Source organism: Onychomys torridus, chromosome 5 (genome assembly GCF_903995425.1).
Source record: "Onychomys torridus chromosome 5, mOncTor1.1, whole genome shotgun sequence".
Lineage (NCBI taxonomy): Eukaryota > Metazoa > Chordata > Mammalia > Rodentia > Cricetidae > Onychomys > Onychomys torridus.
Genome location: NC_050447.1, coordinates 87026674 through 87040495, shown reverse-complemented (window position 1 = coordinate 87040495; position 13822 = coordinate 87026674). Strand labels below are relative to the sequence as shown.

At 37.7% G+C, this 13822-nt stretch overlaps 1 protein-coding gene across 1 annotated transcript; it reads right to left on the bottom strand.

The window, feature by feature from the left end:
* Positions 1 to 4729: 4729 nt before the first annotated feature.
* Positions 4730 to 13529, bottom strand: LOC118584610 (putative ankyrin repeat domain-containing protein 19). Its single transcript, XM_036188884.1, has 5 exons — positions 13279 to 13529; positions 10914 to 11028; positions 10580 to 10753; positions 5407 to 5513; positions 4730 to 4871 (listed from the first exon to the last, which is right to left on the bottom strand). The coding sequence occupies exons 1-5, from the start codon at positions 13527 to 13529 to the stop codon at positions 4730 to 4732; spliced, it is 789 nt and encodes a 262-aa protein (XP_036044777.1).
* Positions 13530 to 13822: the final 293 nt, after the last annotated feature.

Sequence of the window (13822 nt, the reverse complement as noted above, 5' to 3'; positions counted from 1 at the left end):
CTTTCAATAATAATTCCAAATATTAGTCACCTCAATACTCCAAGCAAAATACAAAGACTACCTATATGGATTAGGAAACAAATTCAACCATTTGTTGCCTATAAAAAAATATCTTAGTTTTAATGTTAGGCACTATCTTACAATGAAAAAATTGAAAAAGTATTCTAGGCAAATAGAATTAGGAAGCAAGCAGGTATTGCCATCCTAATATCTGACTAAATAGATTTCAACATAAAATGAATCAGAAGAGACAAAGAAAGGCACTTCATACTAATCAAAGTATTAATTAATCAAGAAAATATTATACTACTTAACATATATGCACCAAACTCTGGTGCATCTAACTTCATAAGAGTAAACTTGATAGAATTAAAGGCACAGATGAACATGAACCCAATAAAAGGAGGTGATTTCAAAACCACAATGTTCCCAATAGATAGTTTATTTGGCAAAAAAAATCAACCAAAAGCCACAGAATTAAATGTCACTAAATATACCTAACAAGTATTTACATTATTCCACCTAAATACCCAAGAAAATACGTTCTACTCAGAAGCACTCAGAAGTTCCTCTAAAGTAGAGCTTATGCTGGTACACAAAGAAAACCTTAAGAAGTATAGAAAGTTGAAATAATACCATGTATCATATCTGACTATTGTATAATAAAACTTAAATTGACAGCAAATAAAACTGTAGTATGCATATAAGCTCATGGAGATTAAACAAGTCATTATTGAGTGGATCAAAGAGGAAATCAAGAAAGAAAAACAATCCTCAACTGAGTGGAAGTAGAAACTCAACACATCAAAACTTCTGTGACAGTTCTAAGAGGGCAGTTCATAGACCTAAGTGCCTACATAGAAAAGTCACCATGAAAATAAATGACTTAGTGATACCATTCAAGAATTTGGAAAAACAAGAGCCAAACCTCAAGCAGTGGATGGCAAGAAATAATAAATAAAAATTAAAGCAGAGGTGAATGGACTAGAAACAAAGAAAACACGACAGAGAATCAATAAATACAGAGAATCTAAGAGCTGATTTTTAAAGACAAACATGATCAACAGACCCTCTCATCAAAGAAGTGTCTCTTTATAGCAAACAGAGACTATCACCACAATATCCAAGGAGACAAAAAGCAGAGATCAACAGAAAGCATGGAGCCCCGTCCTAATGGATTCATCTACATCACAACTCCAGCATCTATGGCTCAGGGAACATTACAGAAGAGTCAGTTAGAAAGACTAAGAGTCTGGAAGTCTGCTGTGAAACCATCTCTCATAGAAATGGCTGTGTAAACAAGATCTGAACAAAGGCAATATCAAAAGGCATGCTAACAACGAAGGGGTGAGGGGTAATGCTCCTGGGTAAGGAACTGTAGGAAACTAATGACTGCTGAGACAGGGAGAGTTAGTATTGCTCAGGGATGAGCCCCCTAATTGGTTGTCCAATGAAACTGTAGTCAGTACTGAAACCATATGAGCACAACAATAAAACTGAACTCAGTAGGTTGTAGTTATACATACATACATGCATACATAAACATGCATGTGCGTGCATGCTGGTTTTTTTAACAATAATTATAAGGGAAAAAGAGACTATCAATTTGAGAATGAGAGGGGGGACATGGAAGAAGCTGGAGTGTGGAGGTGCTGGAGGGAAGAAAGGGAAAAGGGAAAGTGACCTAATTATACTTTAATTAAAATGTATAAAAATAAAAAAATCATTTAAATTATATACTTAGGAAAGGAAATCAGAAAATGAGTAAATATTGGGTTTTGTTCTACTGATACAAATCATACTTTCAGTGACATCTCAAAAAGTAATCACAGTCACTTATTGCAATGCATTCATTATTAATGTGAATTAAAATGCATTTTTCATTATTCATGATTAATATGAAGTAAAAGTGCATCTTAACAGAAGTATACTATGTAGGGGTGGCTGAAAGGACGTTAAGAGCGCCTGTTGCTCTTGGAGAGCACCTGGGTTCAGTTCCAAAAACTTAAGTGGTGTATTACAATCTCCATCGTCTCATTCCCACAAGCACCAGATGTGCACACAGTATCCATGCATACATGCAAGCAAAACACTCACACATATAACAGAATAAATTAGAAAAATAAAATTTGAATACAGTGTAGGGTGATGATTATTAAGGAAATATACAACATGTTAACATTTTCTGAAAGAAAAACTTATTCAGAACACTAGATGTTCTGGGAGCTAGACAAAAGCAGAAGGCTCGTCATCTCAACATGATAATCTTAAAATATTTTTAGATCCAAGTATACATTTCCAGTGCAAAACTGATATACTTTAGACAACTCAGTTTTATACAACTAATTTCTTAAATAATTTTTACTTCAACTGCTGAGGGGGGGTGGGCTAGAGAAAGGAAAGATAGGGGAAAGTGATGTGATTATATTTCAATTAAAATGTATTTAAAAAATTAAAACTCCTCTTTGAGGATGTAGGGTAAGGGGAACACTCATCCACTGGTGGTGGAGTGCAAACTTGTACAGCCACTAGGGAACGCAGTGTGGTAGTTCTTCCGGAACTTGGGAATAGATCTACCCTAAAATCCAGCTACACCACTCATAAGCATATTCCCAAATGATATCCTATTTCAGAAAATCAGAACATTCTTACTCCAATCTTTCTAAGGAAGGAGTATGGAGAATGAAGCTGAAGAAGACTTACCTACAAAGAGACTGTGTTGACTTGAGAGTTGTGAGTCCTCATACTCCAAAATCATACTCTTTCTTCCATGTATAGAAATGGTGGTAATAAAGTTATTAATATTGATAGGAAAACATTTATCACTATATTAAATTCTTGAGTATTAAAAAGTATCAGAGATTTTGCCAGAACATATTGCTATACCTTTCAAGTTCATAAGCTCTAAACCTTTTTATAAAGTTTCTCACTGAAGAAGGAAAGAATAAAGTGAAATGTCCATTCAATGGCAATACAGCTCAAACCATCTAGATTATCTTGACAGGATAGAAGGTGCCCTGATAGTAGAAGGATTCCTCTGTCTCCTTGTTCTGAGACAGTGTTTCTCTTAGGCTCCAAATCTCAGGACTTACTACTTGAGTGCACCAGGTTGCCATGAAAATTTCACCGCCTAAAAATATGCACAGAAGCAGTAAATCGATATATAATTTTCCTCTCAATCTTGAACTGATTAGAATCCCAAATGAAAACCACTCTGTATTTCATCAATGGGCCTATTTTCAAATGCTACAAATGTAAGATATTGTTATTATTGACGTAAAGAGTTAGCCCCAGGTAAGAACACTAATGAATGCCAAGACATTGTTTGGTCTATTGCTGTTCTTCCATTACTCAACAATGGAATACTAAGTAGCTGAGTTTTGTCATATTGATCCTTAGTCTCCATGCTAATCCCCAACTGACACAGAAGACAATCATTTTTCATACATGCATAATCACACTAATGAGATGTGATGGGACTTAGCTATTAAATATAGTTAATAGAATTTAGATTCAGAGAATTGTACTCAGTTTCTTCCTTCTGGGACAAAATTGGAAAATATTCTGAATTATTGAGGCACAGACTCAAAAGTGTCTTGAGAAATGTTCCTTAATATGGAACAGACACTTGGTAGACCAATCATGTCCTGTCACCATCCCTGAGAAAGGTGACAGAGATCTGATGGAACCACAGTCTGTGCTACAGAAGATGATGCAACAGAACCTTTGCATAAAGATTGCTGCTATCAACAAAAGAAAGCATCTTGGGCTTCTTTCTGCAAATGTTTGGATCCATGTGATAACTTAGTATATCCACAAACCCATTTTATGGCAGAAAAGAGATTTCTCCAAAGTCTCTTACTGTAATGATCTTCTAGGATACTGGAATGATTTGAATACCTGGTCAGATTCAGTTGCCTGGCAATGATTGTGGGGAAATTTTAGAGTCTGGGCTGCCAGAGTACAGTACTATGGTAATGGGAACAATTTTGAATTTACAAACACACGGGAATATGGTCTAGCTCTGAAGACTCCATGACTGTTATGATAAAGACTCAGATCACAATCAGTGATAGTGATTATAGTGACTATAGATCTTATAGTCAAAGTAGGTCAGCACAAGATGAAGGACAGGCTTCATCACATCAAATTCCCACGAATAAATGGTTAGTAGGTTCCACTAGTGTCTGCCCCGACTATCTGACATACGTAAGAGGTTTGGCTAGAACTTAGGGAACTTGTTACATTGTTGGGCACTCAGGGAATAGGATGGACAAAATAATTCCTAGAGGAAAGTAATAGGATTTTCTGTTAAACTACAAACTTTGAGACTCAAAAAAATAATTCAAAAAATAAAACTCTATACCATGCATGACTGTTATACTGGAATGAAATGGAGGATGCTGAGATCTTCAAAGGTAAAGATCTTAAAGCTTTAGAAAAAGAGGCTGGGGTGGCACTCAATAGTAGAACACATACCCAGTACAACCAGGTCCCTGGGTGTGAATCCCACCATCACCATAACATAGATCAGCCCTGAGATAAAATCCCCTGCACTCATTGCTACTTCTGACTAATCTATACTTTTGCTTGCTCCATGGCAGGTAGACTTGACTAAAATATCTCCATTCCAAAAGTACTTAAATAATGAAGTCTCACCTGGTGGAAAATACATTTGTAAATAATTTGTGCCTAAATTCAGGGCTCATTAGTATCTTAATGTGTATACTTACACTTTGCGCTTTCCTGCCGTGGCATACTGCAGTGCATTCCATCCAAAGATATCCTTTACGGAGTAATCAACATCTTTCTTCAGTAAAATCTCAACAATATCTTCAGAATCCCATTTAACTGCATACATGAGAGTTGTTCTAGAATGACAGAGACAAGTTACTTAAACAATGAATTTTATATATTTTACTAATTAAATATACAGCCTGTGTGTGTAGCATTGATCATTTACTAACCATACTTAAGCATCTTGAATGCTCAGAGTTCAGATTCTTAAGTATTATTCAAAGAAAGAAGTTTAAAGCAAAGAGTCATTCAACCTATGATTTTAATTTTTATACATTCTAGAAGAAATTAAAATATAAAGTTACTAAGAATTTCATGATGAATCAGTAACTGAATTAATAGTGTTCAGTTAGTGTTTTTCAAAACACTAATATGAAATCTATCAGCTAATATAAGATTATATGATAGACAAAATAAGATTCTAAATAAGAAAAAAACTTTCATTGTCATAGGGAATATGAACCTGACTATATATTGTTCTTTGCTATAATCATTTCATAAAAAGGATGTTTTATTGATATATCTAGTATATTCCTATAATATTCTTTATCTGAGTGATTTTTACTATTCTAGACCACAAGTAGTGTTTTAAAAAGTTGAACACAGTACCTTCGAAAATTATCACATGCATAAATGTTTGCACCATGAGCTATTAAATGTTCTGTCATGAGGAGTTTCCTTTCTTGGAGTGCTAGCAGCAGAGGGGTGAATCCATCCTGTAATGATATCAATGAATAATTCACAATACTGCATATTCCATACCTGAACTGAGAACAATGTAGCTAGCCCTGTGAACATAATGTTTACCGTAGACTAGAGACCTGTAGTCCTTTTCTCCTCAGCCTGCTGTGCGTTCTCACGTTTCTCAGCATTGCAATGCTCCAAGCCTGCCTACAGCAGTCACAGGACTTCTAGTCCTCTCCAAAACTCATGAGGAACACTTCCGTCTCATGAACCACTGGTTCCTGTCACAGCATTTATCATGGTATTTTGGAGTCCTGTTACTGTTCCCATCTAATGAAAATTTCTTGAAAGTATCTCAAGAGACTCAAATCAAAACACAGTAGCAAAAGTTTTTCAATCCTTTGTTACATGGATAAGCTAAATTTTCTTCACTATGTTGGAGGTTTTCCTGCATTTCAAAAGACACGTGGCAGATGCACCATTTCCCAATAGAGAAATTTGATTAAGAAGTATGACACCAACCCAGCCACAAAATCTTTGACTTACAATCTGTCCTGCCTACAAGATGTGCTGGGGCAGTGGTAGTACAGAATATGTGGGCCAACCAATGACAGGTAAAATTTGAGACCCAAGCTATGAAAAGGAGCCCATGGCTGACATGGCCTAGAAACCAGAGGCTGGATAGCTCAGACACCTAGGGTAGACCCAAACACAATTGACTCCCCTCACCCCACCCCCATAAAATCAATGAAATGATTCTTAATTCCGCTATACTCATAGATCGGTGCCTAGCCCAGACATCATCAGAGAGGCTATCTTGGCAGCTGATCAGAGAGGATACCAAAACCCATAGCCAAACCTTAGGCAGATAGAGAACCCATGTTGGAGGTCTCTGTTAGGTCCCACCCCCGGAGCTTGGGGAACCCTGCAGAAGAGGGAGAGGAGGATTTATGGGACACTAGATAAGTTGAGGATACAGGGAGCAAGGCCCAAAGAAATCAATGAAGCAGGCCTCATGGGGCCTCACAGAGACTGAAGCAACAATCACAGAGCCTGCATGTGCTAGATCCGATGCACATGTTATGGTTGTTGGCTTTGTGTTTTGGGCGGACTCCTAACAGTGATTCTTTTGCATGTTCTTGGAACCCTTTTGCTTCTGTTGGATTGCCTCTCCCAATATTTTTTTTTCTTTTTTTTTTTTTTTCCTGTTTTTTGAGACAAGGTTTCTCTGTGTAGCTTTGGAGCTTGTCCTGGAACTCGCTCTATAGAACAGGCTGGCCTCGAACTCATAAAGACCCTCCTGCCTCTGCCTCCTGAGTGCTGAGATTAAAGGCGTGCGCCACCATTGCCCGGCTGCCTCTCCCAATCTTGATGTGAGGTTTTGTGCCTGGTCTTATTGTATTTTGTTTTGCTGTGTTTGGTTGATGACCTTGGGAGACATGGTCTTTTCTGGGGACAGACAGATGGGGCATTAGGGTGTGTGGGGTTCTGGTGGGTGAGTGGGTATGGATCTGGTGGAGAGGGCAGGGGAAGGCGGGACTGGGAGGTGTAGAGGGAAAGGAAGCTGTGGTTGGGATGTATTGTATAAGAGAAGAATAAATAACAATTAAAAATAAGAATTATGACAAAATTTTGGAATTGTCCAGGATTTGAAAAATGTTTTCTAAAATAATGTTTGGCAAATCTGTGGAGCAAACATTAGAAACAGCAGACATTGTTAAAGAGACGCAATTGTCAGAGCCTAGTAATGATATGGAAGTTTCCTGAGGATGCAGAGGAAGATCTGCCTGATTCTGTATTGAGGAAACAATGTCAGGCTCCTGGTCCAAATAGGTCACTGAAGAAATGGTCTCAAAGTAAGTGAGAACTCAGAGAAACTTTGATTGTTTACCTTGAAATGGATTCTGTCTTTTTATAAAATGAAAACTGTCTTATAGTTTAGAAAGCCTAAAACATGATTTTTTTAAATGTGTTTAATTTAAATTGTTTGATAAGTTCCTACATGAGTATTTACATAATTTCTACTCCATCACTTACTTCTCCAGTTCCTCCTGTTTCCCCTTATGCTCTCAAATTCATGACCTTTTCTTTATTACTGCCACATACATATGTGTGTATGTACAACCTACTAAATCCATTTAATATCTCTCTCTCTCTCTCTCTGTCTGTCTGTCTGTCTGTCTCTGTCTCTGTCTCTCTCTCTCTCTCTCTCGTGTGTGTGTATGTGTGTGTGTGTGTGTGTGTGTGTGTGTGTGTGTGTGTGTGTGTGTGTATGTGTATATGTTTATGTCTGGACATTGGGGTTATTTTCTCTGAATTTGTCAAATGTAAATGGATTAGACATTGTTGATGTAATTACTGCCTATATATTGTATATATATATATATATATATATATATATATATATATATATATATTACGTAGTTAATGTACTTGTTGTATATAGTTTTCCTATGTTAGTCATAACCTTCTCTTTTTTATTTTAGACAAAAAGGGGAAATGTGATATTTTGTTTGTGTTCTGACAAATCAAGCTTGACTGAGGATCAGAGGGTGGAGCTAGCCACTAGTTAACCATAGAAGTCTGGAGGTCTGTACAAACAGGAGACAGGAAGTGATATGGCTGGAAGGAGAGAGGAAATAATAAGGCAAGGTAGAGACAGAAGCTTGGCTTTTTTTGGTCTAAAGAGTCAGAGGGGTAAGAGGTGACTGTGAGTGCTCCTTTGCTTCTCTGATCTTTCAGCTTTTACCCCCATATCTGACTCCAGGTTTTCATTAATAAGACAATTAGGACCATGCTTCAATTGTGGCTAGGCTCCCATGGACATTTACTCTCTGCATTTTGACCAGTTGTGGATTTCTGTTGTACTCTCTACCTGCTGAATTCTATCAATTTTGTGTCTAAGTCCACATTACTGAGTGACTGTAGTGTACTAAAGGTAGTGCATACATGTAGATGTAACCGTCTTGTTAAATAAGAAGCACAGAGCCAATTGCAGTTAAAAGCCAAGAGGTCAGAGCAATAGCTGAGAGCTGAAAAAAACATACAGATCAGTGTAACTGAGTGTTTAGTGTAATTCCATCAAGAGAATGAAGGGTATTGCAGGAAGATTATGACTTCTAGGTTAGTTTGAGCTAAACAGTGAAATCCTGCTTAGTCTGGGCTAAATAGTGAGATCCTACTTAAGAACCTAAATACTCAAAGTCTATCATGGTTTTAGGATTATCATTATCAGTGAGATTAAAACCATCTATTGTAGTATATACACAGTTATGGCACAAGGGGAGAAAAAGCTTTTCTCCAAATCTATAACTAATGTAATAACCAGTGCCAGGCAAGGGGAACCTTCTCTGGAGTTATTGGGACTCCCAGAGATTTCCCAAACAATATAAGCTATTGCCACTGCTCTTGGTTGCCTCCTATCACTTGAATATAAGATCTTGTTGCTAAAGACACCACCTATTTATACAGTCAAGCTGGAACTAACCCAAGGATTCTAGTACTTCTTCAAGGACTAGCTCTCATACAAAGTGAGAGGATGCTATGAGAGCTGACCAAGGAGTAAACTAATCTTCAGACATCCTAAATTTATATCAAAAGCATCAAGAAATAAGAGTAGTGGACTCAAACATCTATATAGGCAAAGCAGGTGAAGTGAGGAGATGCTGCTGTGGTTTGTTAGTAAATAAAACACACTTGGATGGTAGATGGTGGAAGTGTTCCCTGCAGGAAACCATTCAATTTAGTGGCCTCAATGGAGATAGGATTTGATTTCTTAAGATCAGGAGGAAGTCAGGTTTGTTTGTTTTTTTTAATTTTCCTGGAGACTGGGTGTGCACTGGATTTGTGGAGGGTATATATGCACTTCACTGTCTCCATAGCCCTTTATTTACTAAAATTGTAACCTTTGCCTCATGCACACATAGCCATTGGTATGCATGCAAATCCAATATTGGTAGTGCAATCTACCATATTGTAACAGACCCTCAAATGTAGTGAAGTCATTGTGGTGATTATTTTTAACTACCAACAACACTAACTTAGAGTGATCTAGAAAGAGTGTTTCAGTTGAGGGATTGTCTACATCAGTTTGACAAATGGATGTGGCTGTGGGAAATTATCTTGATGGTTAATTGATGAGGTGGACTCAATCCATTGTGCTTGGCACCATAGCCAGTGTGGGAATAGAAGTGGGTAAGGTTTCAGTGGGCTAGCTAAGTATTAAGCAAACAGGCAGCATGGATTCATTCATTTCTAGCCCTCTTTAGGCCACATGAGATGTGAACAGCTGTCTTAAGATCCTGCCTCTGTGATTTTTCCAATAATATACAGTAATCTGGAACTATAATAAGTCCAATAAACATTTTAACAAATATTTTCCACAAATGCATAAAACAAAGCTGTATTCTCTAATATTTCAATAAGTCAACATTTATTTTCTTCCCCATTTAAAATTATTTTTGGAGAGCTCCATACAGTGTATTTTGATCACATTCACTTGGTTTCTTCAACTACTTCTCAAATCCAACCCACTTCTTTACCCACCCATCTTTCTGTCTTCATTGATATAACCCTCTTCTCAAGCCTCAGAGGTCATTGCAGACAGTCAGAGAAAAGTCTGCAAGAGCCAGAGGAACTGGATGACCACAAAGAAACTGTCTTCTGGACACAACAGAGCAGATATACATATGAAGTCATAGTCATTGTGAAAACATTCTCAAGAACTGTGCAAGCTCAGGTGACACAAAATTCAGTATAGAGACAGGAATTGGGCACAAAGTTCTGCTCCTTGATGAGGACATATTGACAGTTGATAGCTGCTGGAAGAGGATAGTCATTTTTATTTAAAGGTGTGGCCCCTGGCAGGCTGATCATGCTCCAGTGGATGGTCATATAGTATTTTGGCTGCACAAATGGGACTCAATGGGTTAGAAAACAGTACAAAGTATCAATACTCAAACGAATACCAGTCAAATTATTTCAAAGTGCCAGTCAAGAAATACTTGAGCTCCTAAACATGGAAAATTGACCCTACACACAACATTGTTAAAGCACATAGTTTTCAACTACTCAGGAATTCAATTTGCAAAACCTTTACCTTTGTAATTTCTTCAATGTTTGCCCCAAATTTAAGGAGAATGGTGACGATATCAGGCCTGTCTACATATACTGCGTGGTGTAATGCTGTTTCTCCCTTGGAGTCTTTAATATTGGGATTTGCTTCATTATCAAGGAGGACAGAAACAATTTTTGTCTCCCAGCTTTGTATAGCCTGTGGATATTGTAACAAGGAAAACATATCAATTCAAAGAATTCAACATAAACGTCCCCCTTACTGCCTCCTTCACCATGATTTATATTTAAGTGACATTAATTTTGCTTTCATTTGAAATTATATAAAATTCATTCCTGAACTGAAGACTTTGACCTACCTTCATTAGTGGTGTGGACTTTTGATCATCAAGTTCATTTATGTCACATTCATTATGTAAAAGGAAATAAACCAGATGCAGATGACCATAAAAACAGGCGAAGTGGAGTGCAGTTCTGTGGAAATGAGAGATATTTTTAGTGAAACTGTAGGACATTATGCCAACATACACAGTCACTCATGTATTTGCAAATATTATATAATATTTATGAGCTCTGATCCATAAACCAATATTTAATTTTTTCTAAAATTATATCTGTTTGCTCTTATTTTTACTATATTAGAAAAATTTACTACACAGAGCTTTTGTGGCAGCATGAATAAAACTCACAGCTCTTACAGCTAGGTAGCCAAGATCAGCCTATTTGAACAGAAAGAATATGACTATTAGATTGAACTGCTAATGAATTTGCATCCTGCTCTAGGCTCCATTACCAACCAACTACTTCTCAGCCTTTCTGTGTTGTGATTTCCTTGTCCATAAAGTGGGTCTTAAAAAGGAATACTACTCTCCTGTCAAATTAGGATGCATCAATGAGAACCTTTGCAATGACTCAGAAAATATCCCTGAACAACAGCTAAACATCTGCTAGACATTTAAATTATTAATGTTAACTCAGTAACAAATACATTCCAAGTCAATGTTAGTTCCATTGTATCTATTTTGCAAATATATTAAGGACTATATATTTCACAGAGTCTAAGATAATCTCTTTAAAACTTGAAACATGGTCTGCTTTAAATTTATGCTCCTGGTGGATCAGCCTTCAGGTTGTAGATATGAATCAACCCAGATTAAGATTCTGTTTTTCTCACATTTTAACTCATTCAAAATTGGAAAAGCATTTACAATTCTTAACATACAATTATTGTCAATACTTAAAAGCAATTCTTAATACACAAAGTAGAATGTGACTGTGCAATCCATGGTGTCTTACACTGAAATGTGACATATACTCAGCATTCCTAGTCTTTACACTGAAGGGTTTTTTTTAATGCTAGCTATAAAAGTACTATGGATAATTAATAACAAAATCTAAATGCACAGGAAGCTTGGCTTTGATTTTAAGGAATTTAAGCCAAAGGAAACTTGGGGTTCAAATAAGTAAGTGTGACTCATTCTTGCCAATAGTTAAATTCATAGGATATATTAAAATCAGATCCTTGCTATGCCTAATGTCAATATCTAATAGCAATTTCACAAGTGAGATTTAGGACACCTTGGGTTGGACCCACATTGGAAAAGCAAGATGTTTGATGCTCTGTAAGTTGTGAAACTCCCAGCAAGCTTTATTTGCCTCTACCAGGAATAACTAAAGATGTTGGAAGTAATTTGCAGATAACCTGGAGATTGTCAGAAAATGGTGCTATGAAAACTCTGGCTGATCAAGGCAGCATGAATAACCCCTCAGAATGATATGAAGTACTGAGTGAAGCTTAAGAGAAACAATACGAGAAATCTATGGAGATGCGAGGACACCCGAGGACACCAGTGAGAAATGACAAGAAAATGAAAGAGGTGGGGGAGCACCCAGACATCTTTCAAGTTTAGAGTTTTTTTTCATTATTCTTCAGTAAGGAATATAAACATTAGTACACATTCATATAAAATTCACATTGAATTTTTTTTGGACAATTGTAGGTGAAAGAAGAGGTAAGCATTACAGCTCGGATGGAAAGGTATCCTGGTAGTCAGGAGCCAAGAAATACTACAAAGTCGCATCATACAACAGACCTCTCACAAGAGATTTATTGGGAAGAAAAAAAACTCAGGAGGGTGGCTGCCAGAAACAGCGAAGAACTGAGCAGAAGGCAGGGCTTATATAGAGTTTCTTGTGGAGGGGCGGTGGAACTTTTCAGAGGGAAGCTTTCCAGGGTGGAGAATGGAGGGCTTTCAAATCCAGGGATCGAACTTTTTACTCTAGGGTGGGGGCAGGGTCCAGCCCTTAGGGCAGTTAGAGAGTTCGGTGGGTGGAGCCTGGCAACTGGAGGTCCTTAGGGGAGGTGCCTGGCCCCTCGTGTGTTTCAAGGGGCTTACATGAGGAACATGACCTGAATTCTGCACTTTCTACAATTTATATAGCATTGTGTTTGTGTACATGGAAATTAAATCCCATTTCTTTATATTTTGTTATGTTTTTCTATTGCATATTCAATAAAATACTCTGTAGGTGAGTTATGGGGAGACAGTAAACCTGGAGATTTGGTTGTGTGCTTCCCCTGCTCCAGAAGATGATCTGGACACTGGACCTCTCTGTGATCACAGGCGCCACCCCTGTTGTCCTCAATGGAGCTAGGAAACATAGGATTCTCCCATCACCCGATTTCCTCATGGCCCCTCATTCTTAGTTTCGAAGTGTTCTCACCGTCCCTTTTTATCCTTGTCATTTACGTCAAACTTCTTCTTAGAGAGTAGCTTCAGCACCGTTTTGATCCTTCCTTGACACACAGCTTCATGAAATTTATTTTCTGGGTCATAAGGCTGTTGGTACCTATCCTCGGTCCCACAGTCACAACAGGACCAGCTCTCCTTTCCGTTGCTCGGGCCGTCACAAAACCCCAAGGGAGTTTTCGGCTCTTTCTTAAAGCAGAAGAAATCCCTCAGGGTGGAGAACATCACTGTGGCCTCCTTTTTGTCAGCTTAACACTAAATAAGAAATATGAACTTTTAACCACTGGGCATCTACCAACCAGAGCATAACTCTGTGAGTCCCAGAAATGATAAGCTCTGGTTTGACCAGGCAAACAGAAGCTGACAGTTAGGGAACAGCCGTTGCCAAGCAACACTGATAAACAAAAGCGTGCAGGGTCTTCCTCGGGGGATAACTGACAGCCCCGGAAGCAAATAGTGCTCACTGCGCATGTGCACTGTAAGCAAGGCGGTCTTCTTAGGCTTTAATCTATGTTTAT